The sequence below is a fragment of the Halteromyces radiatus genome (assembly GCF_025201355.1).
Source record: "Halteromyces radiatus strain CBS 162.75 chromosome Unknown BX664scaffold_9, whole genome shotgun sequence".
Taxonomy (NCBI): domain Eukaryota; kingdom Fungi; phylum Mucoromycota; class Mucoromycetes; order Mucorales; family Cunninghamellaceae; genus Halteromyces; species Halteromyces radiatus.
In genome coordinates, this window is record NW_026251695.1 from 484,946 (window position 1) to 498,144 (window position 13,199).

Genomic DNA, 13,199 nt, shown 5'->3' on the forward strand with positions numbered 1-13,199 from the left:
CGTACCTGTATTGGTGCGACAAACGCACAAACATACATATAAAGGCGATTCAAATGATACTCTTTTTTTTTTTTTTTTTTTTGAGAAGCGATGACCTTTACTGAAGACGAAGGTAGGACGTGCATAGGTTATTAATGGAGGATAAAGGAATCAGTATTATCTCCCTTCATATATGCAGACTCATTATTTTTGCACTGTATTCATCAATAGAAATAAGCGAAACGTTTAAACCAAGTGAAAAAGAATCTTTCAATATTGTCCTGGTGGATATCCAAAAAACAGCTGCACAAGAGCAGGTTTGCTGTGAAGAAATGGAGTTCCAGGGTAGCGCAGTAAGATATATTACCTTATCTTATCGGTGGGGAGAGCTTGATGAGCAGTTTGTACCCGCCACCGATGATTATTTTGCCCATGTCACCTCATTTGCATTGGATGATTTTTATAACCTTTGTAAGCGAATAATGGCTGAACCCGATCTGCAAGATATCAGGTACGTATGGGTGGATGCTATCTGTGTCGATCAAAGCAACAACCAACGTAAAAAGATTGTCATCTACCGGATGAATGATATCTACAAAAACGCGGAGTATATAGTTGCCATACCTGACCTATACAAGGAGTACTTGATCAAGATCAGCGATTTGAATAGATGGATGTCGTACCAGATTCAAAGATATAGATGGCATATTTACCATGTTATTCAGGAAAATGTCCAAGAGGTGCATCGACTTGATGAAGACTGGGCGCGTAAACTGAAAGATCGATCATGCCAGAAAGATGAATCGAATGTAAGCTAAAAAAAAAAAAAAAAAGGTGTACAAGTTGGATGGATGATGATGGTATATTTTTTTATTTTTGCCACATTCATTATATACAGATATTGGACTCGGAAGAAGAAGATGATTATATCTACCACCGTTTATTCGACAAACGCAATCAAAATAAACAAAGCTTGACAACCGAGGATCAGTTTACAGGGAGCCTATTTGAAAAAAGGAGATGCAGAAGAATAGGTATGGCGATCCAATACCTATTAGACCTATTTCTGGATTGGTCACGCCGTACATGGGTTATCAGCGAATACAGCATTGCCAAAGAACAGCGCGAAGGAAAAATGAAATACTGGTTTATCCACCTTGATAAGGACAATGACTTTTATGGAAAGCCTTTTTTCACATTAGATTTTTATCGTACAACACCTGGGCATATCTATGACAACAATCGTTGGAACGTTGATTCCGCTTCCTTCTATCACCCTATGATCATCAGTAATACTGCTCATCGCTCATTCATAGACATGATGCTGAGATCTCGAGCCACCAAAAACGAAGATAGGTTCCATGCCATACTACCTTTATCACCAAAGTACAACAAAGTCAAAGTATCTAAAGATACCATCTCCAGCTGGAACATATCGGGTATGCAATCAGTCAGATTAAAGTTATATGAAATATTGGACGTGGAGGACAAGCTTTACTTGCTTCAAGTCTGTAAAAAACAATCATATACAATTTTACCCACTTTTGCATCCAACTTTGATATGACATTAGTCCCCTTATATCCCTATACACCTTCCGACACCTTTTTCGAATTTAATTTTGATATTACCGATCCTTCCGCCGTCTACTTCGAAAGCGATCATCTGAATAACAGCAGTGGGTACAAGGGACCATCTCTTCACTTGCGACCTAAAAAGTACTACATACATGATTCGTTATTACAGGATATGGATGAGGCCAAGAGCTACAGTAAAGTAATGAAGAAGCTTGGCTTTGAAAGCATTGATGAGTCTTTCGAGTTTGTTACCATCCCATCATTTTGCACTGATGATGAAAGTGATCTCACTAGTTTGTATGCCTACCCGATTCACCTTTTTGGCAGCATGAACAAGAATGTTTGGATAATATGTTCGTTTGAACTGGACGATATGCAATTGTCTCCGCGAGTCCATGTCAACAAGGATTACGTCTTTTGCGTTTATTAAATTAATAAAATATACTATATGTTGTATTGTATCATTATATGAATAGGATAATAAAAAAAATATGGTGATGATGATGGCAGCCTTATATATCAAAAAATCAAGTTAAAGTAGTGTATTTTTTTTAGTTTCTATTTTGGGCTACACGTCAAGATCAGTGCTTGAATATTTAGTAGTAATTTTTTCCCGACTCCATTTTTCTTTTTTTTTTTTTTTTTTTTTTCCCTCTTGCTTCCTCTTTTTTAGAAGAATCTACCCTTTGATGAAACAGCGACAGCAATATGATATCAATAGTTTTTTTATAGTCCGTTCGTATGGTGACTAATGGCATACATTCTCATGTTATCATCTTTGATTACTGTAACAACAAATGTACAATAGGATGGATTATAGAAAGGGTAATCAAGGTAAAAAGTAATTCGAGAAAAAGGAAGCCCAGGCTTTTTATTCCAAGGTTGAATGATACACGCGTTATAATTAACTCTCCTAGTTTTGGACATATTGATTTTGGAAAAGGCATATTCCTTCTTGCTGTTATCTCAAGGTCCTGGTTTGATAATGATTACTCATGGTGCTGGCATGAACTTTCTTTTACTCTTATTTGGTTTCAAGGTAACGAAGTTAACAAATGTTTTACATTGTCAAGCTTATATTAACTGATAGGGTTGAGGATGATTTACCTACTTGATTCTTTTTTTTTTTAATGTGTTAGGTATCGGACTAGCAATCATTTTTGCTCTGTACTCAGGAAGAGAAATGTATCGAAATACATCATCCAAATCAAAATGTGAACAAGCTGTTAGTTAGTATTGGAAAGGAAGGTTTCTGCAAAAGAACGTGTATCCAATATACTCCATGTACTTTTTGATCGTAAAAGTAAGTAGTATACATTTGGATGGATTGGAATCAGAGTATTACTAGAACTGATCTACCATATTTATTTTATCAAGCAGGACCTCTCTATTTTCTGTAAAATGACAATATTCAAATATTCTCTTCAAGGCGATGACATCTTTACTATATGACGTGCCTTCTTTGTTATTGTAAGTATAGCAGTGATATGCTAAAAAAAAGTGTGAACATGTTGCCATTGTTGTTTTGTACCGAAATCTTAATTTTTTAGTTACTTTTTTCTTCGTCAAAAAAGGCAATAAAGTAAAAGGTAGAAAATCAATGACAACAAGTACGAAAAGAGTGTGCTTGATGGAAAGATGCTCTCGATTACCTTGAAGTTGCAGTATTATCTCGGAATGGAATAGAAACAAAAAGGCAATTTGGAACGATGATGGTGATTGTCAATAGGAATCTCAGTGCATGACAAGACGGACCAAAACACAAGAACGGCGGATGCAATTAGTTGGTAAGTGTGTACGGGTCAGCATCATGGTATGATTATTGGGAAATCATAACCTTTTTGCATGTATTCGTTAGGAAAATAAGTATCAATTCAAATCGTCCCTGGTATAGAAGTGGCTGCACTGCGTCCTAGTCAATCTTTATAGATGTAGACATCAAACTAGTATACTTTTGATCATTAGATTAGTTTTTTAGTTTTTTTTTTTATTTTTTTTTTTTATCGTCTCTGAAATAAATTCTCTAGTGCATTCTTTTTTGGAAATCTTACTTCTGTGTGGAATTTGAATTCCTTACCAGTTATGTGGAAGATTGGGTCACCGTGGATGATGATTAGTGGATGACAAAAGGAAAAGTGTTATTGGGCGACTCGCAAGGAGATCTGATGTATATCTGTTGATTTCGCTGTAAAGTCTTCTATCATCATTGTCGTTCCTGTTATTGAAGTTCTTAATATTGGCAGTTATCATATAGTTACAGTTCAAAGGCATCTTTTCTGCTAACGTATGCACCACCCAAAGATGATGACAGAAAATAAAACAATTTGACACTAAATGTGCCAAGGAAAACCAACATCATGGTCGTCAACAATTAGTTTTTATTAAAAAGGGCTAGTCTTCAGACAATCCTCCTGTTTTATAGATAGAATATCTAGAGACTCTGTGAAGATCATTGACAATAACTCTGTTTTCCTTATTCCTACATGTTTCTTCTAGATGCATTACAGCCATTGAATGGCGTCATAGCTTGCGCCATGAAGTGATACAGGGTCTATATCCCGGTTGGCGTAAACCTGTATTTTGTATGATTTTTTTTATGCAAGGATAATAGAGTATTTCAATACTTAGATAAAAATACAAATGGGAGCTCTCTTTTTTTTAATTAAAAATTTAACGATAAAAATTACAAGATGATGAAATTTGTCTACGGACTTGTACTCTTTTGTTTCTACTTGATTGGTGTGAATGCAGATCATGGTTGCTATAAAGGTTATTGTTGGTCAAATTGCATGGCAGCTATACTCTTTGTAGAGTATGAATGGTGCTATACAACTGATACAGGACATTCTCAAGATTATAGCTACGTAAAATGCACAAGAGATAATGAGTGCCATAAAGACTGGAGCTGTGCGGGTCCTTGTTCACTTTAATTGAAATAAAATGTTTATTTTTAATTAATAAACTGAATTACGTTTGAAAAATAACGATAAAATACGATTTGTTGATGATCATCTATCGATTAGACAAAGGTCTCTACTGTATGGCGAGTCTCAATTTCTCTCTCTCTCTTTTTAGTTTCCATTTTTGGGTTAGAAAGGCAAGCGTACTTCAACTATTTAAAAGAAAAGAATCCCCCCCCGGCTCCCTTTTTTTTCTTTTTTTTTTTTTTTTTTTTGTTCCTCTTCACCTTTTTTTTTTTAATTTATATTATTTGATAGCGACACAGAATGATATCAGTAGCCTTTTTTTTATAGACCGTTGGCACATTGACTAGTGTATTCTCCTGGTATCTATCTTGTACTGCTACCTCTCACGATAAAGGAAGACTAGGAAGCAATATGAAAGTGTAATCATGGTCATGGTAAAAAGTGAAACATGGGAAGAGGAAAGATTTACTTCAAGGTTGAATGACACGTTCTCATTATTTTTCCTTATTGATAGACAATTTTTTTCTTCCTATGAAAGACTGCTTCCTAGTTGCCTCATACATTCCTCATGCTTTACTCTTGGCAAGGCTTTTCTTTTATTCCATTTGCATTCAAAGTAACAATTACACATAGTGAATGATTTGACGATGATATATTCACTTTGTCTTTCTTTTTCGATTTGATAGCCATCCGTCAAGAAGTATTTTAGTCTGGATTCTCAAGGAAAAAAAACTTGGTAACCGTATCTAGCGCGCGTCATCATTTAGCTGTAAAGGTAAATCAAACGGTAAGATATTGCGGTGGGTTCAGAATGAACCAGTATGATGCCTCACCTTCTTTTGACATATATATATATATATTTGATTAGTACGGAATGTTGTCTACAAAGATGGTGCTCTCTGTTGACAACAACCTAGTTGATGAATATGAATTGAATCGATTTAGTGCCTTCTACTTGATGATCTGCAGCTTAGTTTAGTTTAGCTTAGTTTTTTTTTTTTTTTTTATATGAAATAAAGGCTCGTAACTCCATCGACATTATGTACAGCGGAATTCAAAGATGATGATGATATCGATATATATATGGCAACATCAAGCAATGTAAAAATAGAGTGGGATCAAATGATGACTTTTTTTTATTTATTTTTTTTATATGTATTTCCCATGTATTTATTTCCACTTTTTCTTGCCGATGATCTGCAAGGTAACTTTGTCCTCAAGATTTGACAATTGCACCAATTGATTTGTGTTCTGTTGGAGAATGGTATATTTGAGATGGCCTTGCACGACGACGACATCAAAGCCGTTCGGGAACATGCGATGACAACAGAGCACTTCAGCATCCGTGTTATTGCTTTCTTTTTGTGGGGCGAGATGTAAAGTATAGGTGGCAGAGTGATGATCAAAATCCTCACCTAAGAATTGACAGTGATAGATGGTGGTGGTAGGGGGGAATCCGTACTTGTCATGATACTGCGTGACCTTTTGCACACATTGAGGGACTTGTTGTAACGTGGGTTTAGCCAACAGAGGCGGCACCGAGCCACCCATATCCAGTTGATTGATAAATGTCAACATCAAACCATTTTGGTATCGACTAATCTTCCATCCTGAACAAATCACTTGGCCTCGTACAAACCCTGCCACTGGTGGATTGATCTCATCATCCTCTATTGAAAATAATCCAAAATACAATGTCCCATCTTGTTCAACCTGTCGTAATGTGATGGTGGAGAAATCCCGTGGACTACCCAAAAAAAAAAAAAAAAAAAAAACCATGCATGATTTGATCAAAAAAAAAAAAAAAAAAAAGAAGGAATGAGTGAACATTTTTGGAGGGAAAAACAAAGGGTTTCTAACATTACACGGCAGGCCAGGTTGCTTTGGTTTTACCATAAGACAAACTACTATACCGTGATCGAATAACTCTGATTTCTGATCCATCAAATTTACTATCCCCTAACCCAAAAAAAAAAAAAAAAAAAAAAATTAAGGTCCCAACAGCAACATTATTTTGTCTTACACTGCCGACGACAAGTTGAAAAAATGATGATAGAACTCATATCCAAGGGACGAAGGTTGACATTGCGATAATGATAATCTCCACGAAACACCACAGCACCAGAAGGATGATTGGATTTCTGATGACTCAAAATCAGCCCATTTTTCTCAGATGTCACTTGCCATTCATTGAGGGGAGAATTCACATAATGTTTCATCAAGACCATCTTATCTTCCAATTCTAGTTGATGATCATTGTATTTTTTTTGTTCAGGCACTGTCATTGTAAAAATATTAAAGATGAAAAAAAAAAAGAGCGATAGATAGATTCCCGCGTTTTTAAATCTATAAAATAAGGAGATCGGATATGTAAAAAGAAAAAAAAAGTTCATTTCTTTTATTATTAAAAGAGGGGAGATGTCAAAAGGTCATGTAAAGATAAAATAATAATAATAATAATAATAAAGGGGAACTATTTGGTAGGGAGACATATTCAATAATAAATCAATAAATAAAAAAAAAAGGGGGGGATAGGCATACAAAAAAAAAAGAGGAATAAAAAAATAACAATAAAAAAAAAGATCAAATGGAATAGTCAGTAGGTTGATGTGTAGAAGGATATACTTCGGGAGATTTCATATTGTTGTTAAAGGGTAAAATGTCGGTAGATGAAGGCGTTGTAGGAGAAGCCATAGAATTCCATAATCGAGAATAGACACTGGAGCGTTTTGAGGAGGTGGTGGTGGACATGCTATCAGTGGACATTCTTGTGGCTGTGGATTCATCCCTGACCATAGCAGTGGATCTTGCTGTTGACAACATCAAACCAGTGCTGTTTCTATTATTCATCATGACAAGGGATGTAGGTCGTTTGGGTGCAGCTTCATATTCCACAAGTTTACATTTAGTTTCGGCCAATAATTTTTCCAATTCACGACATCGAAGTTCGGCATCCACATATTTTCGTTGATATTCTTCAGGATCACTATGTTGTTGTCGTTTTGATGATGATGTCTGTTGTTGTTGTTGATGGAAAACGGAGCCTTCACCAAATAAGGTATGATGAGCGGCAAACACTTCTTCCGAAAATGAATCACGGGGCTTGAGATATTCTTGCTTTTCACGTTCCAAATCTCGTACATGTTGTTCCAAACGTGTCACTTGTTCTGTCAAGGCCAGTTTCTCCATATGTAGTTCTGCTGAGGTTTGTTTGGTGGCCATCATGCGTTCTGATAATGTTTCGTTGGCCTTAGCCATGGTGTCGATTTCTTGTGCTTGATCTGCCGCCACCTTCTCCAATAATGCCATTTGATCCAAGTACATTTGTTCTTTGTTTTGTGATAGGTTGAGTTGTTGTGTCAATGCTTCGTTTTGATGACACATGGCTTCATATTTTTGTCCCATTTCAAAATTGGCCAATTTCAATGTGACAAGTTCTTGTGTAATGGTTTCTATGTCATCATCATTGTTGGAGGTGGCTGTGGTGGCTGTAGTACTTGCGATAGGTGAGGTATGAGAGATATAAGAATCATTGTCGTTATAATCGTCGTCGTCGTCGTTACTGTTGTTGTTATGATCCTTGTTGTTGTCATCATCGTCAAAAAGATCCACAATATCATCATCATCATCATCGTTAGTTTGAGAAGTAAGGGCAGAGGCAATCAAAGAGCCAAAATCACCAGTCATTTGCAAAGTGGACACAAATTCACGGAATTCTTGATCCTTTTCCAATACTTGTAATCGGGAAGCATTGGCCTTGTCAACCAAGGAAGAGAAAGATTGAGAAGAATTAGACATGGAGCGGTATTTTCTAAGTCGTCTTGTCAAAATAGAGTTGCGTTCCATCAATTTATCGTTGGCAGCAGTATAATCCATAGCATGCATCTTCATTGTCATGACTTGTTCAGTAAGATGAGAATGTTCCTTTTGTAATTGAGACAAGGCAAGAACAAGATCTTCGATTTGTTGATGAAGCATAGGTACAGTACGATCCACAGAAATTGCACTGGTAGGAATAGGACTGGTAGGCGTCGTAGGAGATTGGACCATAGGCTTATTATTATCAGCACGCCAAGAGAACCAGGAATCACGTTTGTTTGATGATGATGATGTTGGTGATTTTAAAGAAGAAGTACTTGATCGTTTCCAACCACCAAATCGAATAGCCAATACTTGATGAGCACGATTCTTTTCTTGTTCCAATTCCTTATCATGAGTATCAGCAATATCATCCATCTTGGCCTTGGTAATAGCATGTGATAGGGCCATTGTATCAGCAATCACGGCTTCAGCATCGGAATCATAGGCAGTTTCATACAATTGTTTGGAGCTAAGGTACATCATCAATTGTTCAAAATCATGGATGGCCAACAAAGTATCTTCGTTCTTTTGCATCATAGCAATGGCAACACGCGTGATTGTTTCCACTGCACCTTCAGCAAATACCAAATCATAAATCCGCATCACCACATGAATAGGTAAAGAATAGGCAAACAAGGTGAGATACCATTGAGAGGCGTACATGGCAGGATGGATGGAATGGAGTGATAAGTGAGCATCCAAACGAGGACAAAATTGGGACAATAATGTTTGGAATTGATGAAGTCGAAGATGTAAACCTTCCATATTGAGAGTAAACATTGTTCTCATTTCGTAAGTTTCCATCAACCTAATACAAAAAAAAAAAAAAAAAAAGAGGTAAGGTTAGAAAGCTTGGAAAAAAAAAAAATAACAATACGCACTAGGTCGATCCTTTTTTCTGTGCTCTCTTACCTAACAAATACACAAAAAGCTTGTTTTTCAGGCATCTAAACAACAAAAACAAAAAAAAAAAATTAACAGGTGATCTGACGAGAATTTTTTTTTTTTCACTTACAGTCATCAACAAGGGCCCGACCAGAAAAGCAAGACCTTGACAATAACCAACTTGAACATCATAAATACTATAACTAGTCAAGATACGTTCCATAGCTTGTTGACCAAGACCACCATCAGATTTAAACATATCCACTGTAGGGAAAGTACGAGATAAATCACGTTGAATGACACGAGCATAAGGAGAAGAATGATTGTTGTTATTGTTGAGTAAATCATCATACATGGTTTCCAAACGAGTAGAGGCTGATTGGGCCATGGCTTGCCACATGACACCACGAAGAGGATGAGGAATGCCACCATGACGAAGTTTGGCAGATACTAGATGAGGCAGTTTAGCAACCGCGGTGGGGAAATCTTCTACAAGACATTGCCAAAAATCCCAATCTGAAATCTCACTTGTATCAGGAGATAATGGACTTGTCAAAGCGGTAGAATGATTGTCAACCAATTGTCGTAAGGTATCAAAGTCAGCTTGTAATCGATTGGCTTCCATCGAGATAGATTTGGGATCAGCTTGAAGTAAAGCATTTTGTCGTTCCAATCTTGATAAAAGATATTCTTCAGAATCCTATTTAAAAAAAAAAAAAAGAGATTTAATAAATAAAAAAAAAAATAATAATTTTTTTTAGTGTTACCTGTGGAGGTAATTTGGCATTTTCTTTTTCCAATTTTTTCATTTGTTCATCTCGATCTGTACTACTACTATTATTATTGTCGTTGTTGTTATTGGTGGATATCTTTGCATATAATTTCAATTTTTGAGGAGAAACAGGAATACGACGTCGTTCAGCCAAAGTCAAAGTAGACGTGGATTTTTCCAAACGTAAAGGAGCCAAATGTCGAGTTTCTGCTGATTTGGAAGGTTTTAAATGAGAACAAGGTAAAGCAAGATGATTGAGATTGGCGGCTTGTAAGATTTCATCTACAGAAACTGGACGGTCGGCTTGTTGAAGGTGATGAAGTCGTTCCAATACTTCAGGTGCCAGTTGTAACTTTGTCATGATGAAGCGCGTTTTGTCGCTTGTTGAACGGGTATCGATAAGTTTCTTTTTATTGGTAAACAAGTTGGTAAAATACACAAAGGAAAAAAAAACAATAAAGGTAATAAAGAATGAGTTGGTATACACAGAAAAAAATAAAAAAAAAAAAAAGAAAAAAAGAAAAAAGAAAGAAAAAAAAGTGAGGCACCCGAATCTCTCTATTTTACTTTATATAAAATTGGGACTCCGGCCACGTGCGACAGGAAAAAGTTAAAACACGAGGTATTTCTCTTTTTTTTCTGTTCATTTCCTGGAAAAAAAAAAAACTGGAGAGGTATTCTATTACCATTAGATATATATTTCTCTTTTCTTTTTCTTTCACTAAATGATAAATATGATATTATTTCTTTCAGTATAAGAAAAACTAGAATAGGAAAGAAAAAGAAAGATCCCTTATCAAATGCAAACTCACCCTTCAGGAGGCGGGGTTGTCCTGTCAACCATCAAAAAAAAAAAAATACAAATTCTTTTATTTGCATATTCAACATCGTGTCTATAGTTCTTTTTTTCCCTTTCATCCCCCTTTTTCTCCTTTTTTTTTTAGAATCAAATTTCTTCACTTTTTATTGATAATAATACAATTCTATGATCTATCTAATTTACTATATACATATTTCTTCATATAGTTGATTTTTTCATCATCATCATCTATTGTTTCATTCAATCTATCTAATAATGTCATCATCAATACTCTAAGAACAAAATAATAATAATAATAATAATAATCAATGAGTTCTCTCATCATCATCATCTAATATATATATGGTACCTTTCTACATGAAGTGACTTCGCATCATCCATAAATCTATCCAACTAAAATAGACATTTGAGTTTTGATGATTTTTCTTATCTATTTCAATTTTTTACCATTGATTTCCATTGATGGTTTTCTTCATATTGTATCATAACCACTAAGACACGAACAATCACTTGTACATGACCATGAAACAAATCATACCAATGATTCAAAAAAGAATGGATACCAGATGAAGGATAACCTACATAGAAAACAAAAAAAAAAATAGTTAAAACCAAATCATATCACTTTTTTATAAAAACTTACCTTTCAAAGATTGAATCCATTGTTTCAATTGACAACAACAAACAGTCATTCGATCATCCAAAGTAGGACATATCAACCATGCCATATAGGTAGATAGATCATCCATCTAAGTGAAGAATTTGTTCATTTAGTAAAAAAAAAAAAAAAAAAAATTGTATAAACCTTATCTGACCAAAGAGAAAGAGGATCCATACACCAACTAAACCAAGTATCAATACATCGAGTCATATAACAAGGCATGATTAAACAAAATAACCAAGCTTGATTACGTCGTTCTACCAAAGTAAAAGGAGACCCAGTATAGATAAATCCAAACGTTGCATGGAATGGTGCCAACAAGTCACCTTCTTTTTTATGTTGCATATGCAGCATGTTCTCCGGAAGATCAAGAACATGGACTAACTCAGCCATCTTGATCCAAAATAGTCGCACCATTCGCCAATCGGCCACATCTTGCGATACCCATCGAGCCATCAAACAAAATGATCGCTGCACTAAGGAAGGACAATGTCGCAACCCCTGCAGAAACTCATCTTTTTCTTCTTCTTCTTCTTCTTCTTCTTCTTCTTTGTGTACATCTAAATGCAAGTCGATCCAATCCAACCATTCACATTCAAATATATCAGGTACTGCTTGCCATAGTTTTGTCTTGAGTTTCAAAGGCCACTTTTCATATTGTTTCTTATTGTTTATCGCATGTTGAATAAATCGAGGGGATAAGTAACTTTTTGAAGTCCTTTTCTCTATCGGTAAGTACTTGATATTTTGATCCTGTTGATCCAATTGTATGGCTGCATCTATTAATCCTTCCACAACATCAATCATAGATGCTTGTTCCCATCCTACTATTGCTAAATCACAAAGTTTGTGTAACTTGGATATCTAATGATTCCAAACAACAATGCTCTTTATTAGATATGATTGATTGATTTTTTTTTCTTCTTTTATGAGCTTACCGAAAGGGTGCCATTATGTAAGTGTTGATGTAAAAGGGGTATGATTTTGGTATGTATATGTTGTTCAAAAGCCTGAGGAGACGATAACAAGATAGGTTGAGTGGTTGGACTGATACGTCGTAATCGTTGAATACACCATGTCGAGGATCTAATAAATAATAATTTAATACTCTAATAATAACTATTTCATACTTTTCTCTTACTTGGTATTTGACTTTGAAGTATCTTCCATATCATATTTCGTATATTCTATGATACAATTCACTACGAGTTGTGCCAGTTTCACTTGACAACCTACATAAGGATGGATCTACAGAAAAAAAAAAACTATGTTGAGTATTCATTTCTTGTTTTTTTTTGTGGGAGTAAACTTTACAGCCACTTTAGTCAAAAGAGGTCCAGCACGAGGGTATAAAGAGGTACATTGAGTAACTGAGGAACAACGCGTCAAGTCCTAAATATATATAGAAAAACAGTGGTGAGTCGATTATTTTAAACAGAGAGGTCAACTTGCCTTGAAAAGTGTATCAAAAAAGTCTAATAAAAACGAAATATGATCTATCAAATCAATAGAAGAACGAGAAGGAGAAAACAATGCTTCTATTCGGTCCCAATCCATGACATGATGGTTACCAAAAAAAAAAAAAGTCAAAGAGAAAGAAAGAGTGAGAAACACGGGCTGACTTTTTTTGTTTTCCCGTTTTATTTATTTTTAAATTGGGAGCACTAAAATCAACACAAAAATTTGGAATATATTCATTTTTTTTTATTATTGAAAAGA

General features: G+C 35.3%; 4 protein-coding genes across 4 annotated transcripts; 1 reads left to right on the top strand and 3 right to left on the bottom strand.

The window, feature by feature from the left end:
* The first annotated feature begins 95 nt into the window (after positions 1–95).
* On the top strand, positions 96–2,142 carry BX664DRAFT_204996 (uncharacterized protein). The gene is made up of 2 exons (XM_051540139.1): positions 96–788; positions 878–2,142. Exons 1-2 carry the CDS (start codon positions 135–137, stop codon positions 1,982–1,984), a joined length of 1,761 nt encoding a protein of 586 aa, XP_051396641.1. The 5' UTR covers positions 96–134; the 3' UTR covers positions 1,985–2,142.
* A 3,509-nt stretch (positions 2,143–5,651) lies between these two features.
* On the bottom strand, positions 5,652–6,785 carry BX664DRAFT_388876 (uncharacterized protein; the record flags this gene model as incomplete). Its single annotated transcript, XM_051549501.1, has 3 exons — positions 6,505–6,785; positions 6,347–6,440; positions 5,652–6,228 (listed from the first exon to the last, which is right to left on the bottom strand). Exons 1-3 carry the CDS (start codon positions 6,764–6,766, stop codon positions 5,652–5,654), a joined length of 933 nt encoding a protein of 310 aa, XP_051396642.1. The 5' UTR covers positions 6,767–6,785.
* A 69-nt stretch (positions 6,786–6,854) lies between these two features.
* BX664DRAFT_303041 (rab-GTPase-TBC domain-containing protein) lies at positions 6,855–10,505 on the bottom strand. Its single transcript, XM_051542459.1, has 4 exons — positions 9,995–10,505; positions 9,358–9,927; positions 9,255–9,289; positions 6,855–9,150 (listed from the first exon to the last, which is right to left on the bottom strand). The coding sequence occupies exons 1-4, from the start codon at positions 10,358–10,360 to the stop codon at positions 7,065–7,067; spliced, it is 3,057 nt and encodes a 1,018-aa protein (XP_051396643.1). The 5' UTR covers positions 10,361–10,505; the 3' UTR covers positions 6,855–7,064.
* Positions 10,506–10,953: 448 nt separating this feature from the next.
* BX664DRAFT_388878 (uncharacterized protein) lies at positions 10,954–13,064 on the bottom strand. The gene is made up of 9 exons (XM_051549502.1): positions 12,933–13,064; positions 12,795–12,872; positions 12,622–12,728; positions 12,419–12,566; positions 11,625–12,344; positions 11,463–11,568; positions 11,267–11,397; positions 11,169–11,212; positions 10,954–11,091 (listed from the first exon to the last, which is right to left on the bottom strand). Exons 1-9 carry the CDS (start codon positions 13,035–13,037, stop codon positions 10,983–10,985), a joined length of 1,548 nt encoding a protein of 515 aa, XP_051396644.1. The 5' UTR covers positions 13,038–13,064; the 3' UTR covers positions 10,954–10,982.
* Positions 13,065–13,199: the final 135 nt, after the last annotated feature.

What these genes read in the sequence shown, in the direction of transcription:
- BX664DRAFT_204996 (XM_051540139.1), top strand. Translation starts at nt 135, where the DNA reads ATGGAGGATAAAGGAATCAGTATTATCTCCCTTCATATATGCAGACTC. An exon ending in GCCAGAAAGATGAATCGAAT is followed by an intron (nt 789 to 877) that starts GTAAGCTAAAAA and finishes CATTATATACAG; the next exon opens with ATATTGGACTCGGAAGAAGA.
- BX664DRAFT_303041 (XM_051542459.1), bottom strand. Translation starts at nt 10,360, where the DNA reads ATGACAAAGTTACAACTGGCACCTGAAGTATTGGAACGACTTCATCAC. An exon ending in ATGCCAAATTACCTCCACAG is followed by an intron (nt 9,928 to 9,994) that starts GTAACACTAAAA and finishes TTTTTTAAATAG; the next exon opens with GATTCTGAAGAATATCTTTT. An exon ending in TCGGGCCCTTGTTGATGACT is followed by an intron (nt 9,290 to 9,357) that starts GTAAGTGAAAAA and finishes TTTGTTGTTTAG; the next exon opens with ATGCCTGAAAAACAAGCTTT.
- BX664DRAFT_388878 (XM_051549502.1), bottom strand. Translation starts at nt 13,037, where the DNA reads ATGGATTGGGACCGAATAGAAGCATTGTTTTCTCCTTCTCGTTCTTCT. An exon ending in ATGGATTCAATCTTTGAAAG is followed by an intron (nt 11,398 to 11,462) that starts GTAAGTTTTTAT and finishes TTTTCTATGTAG; the next exon opens with GTTATCCTTCATCTGGTATC. An exon ending in ACCATCAATGGAAATCAATG is followed by an intron (nt 11,213 to 11,266) that starts GTAAAAAATTGA and finishes TGTCTATTTTAG; the next exon opens with TTGGATAGATTTATGGATGA.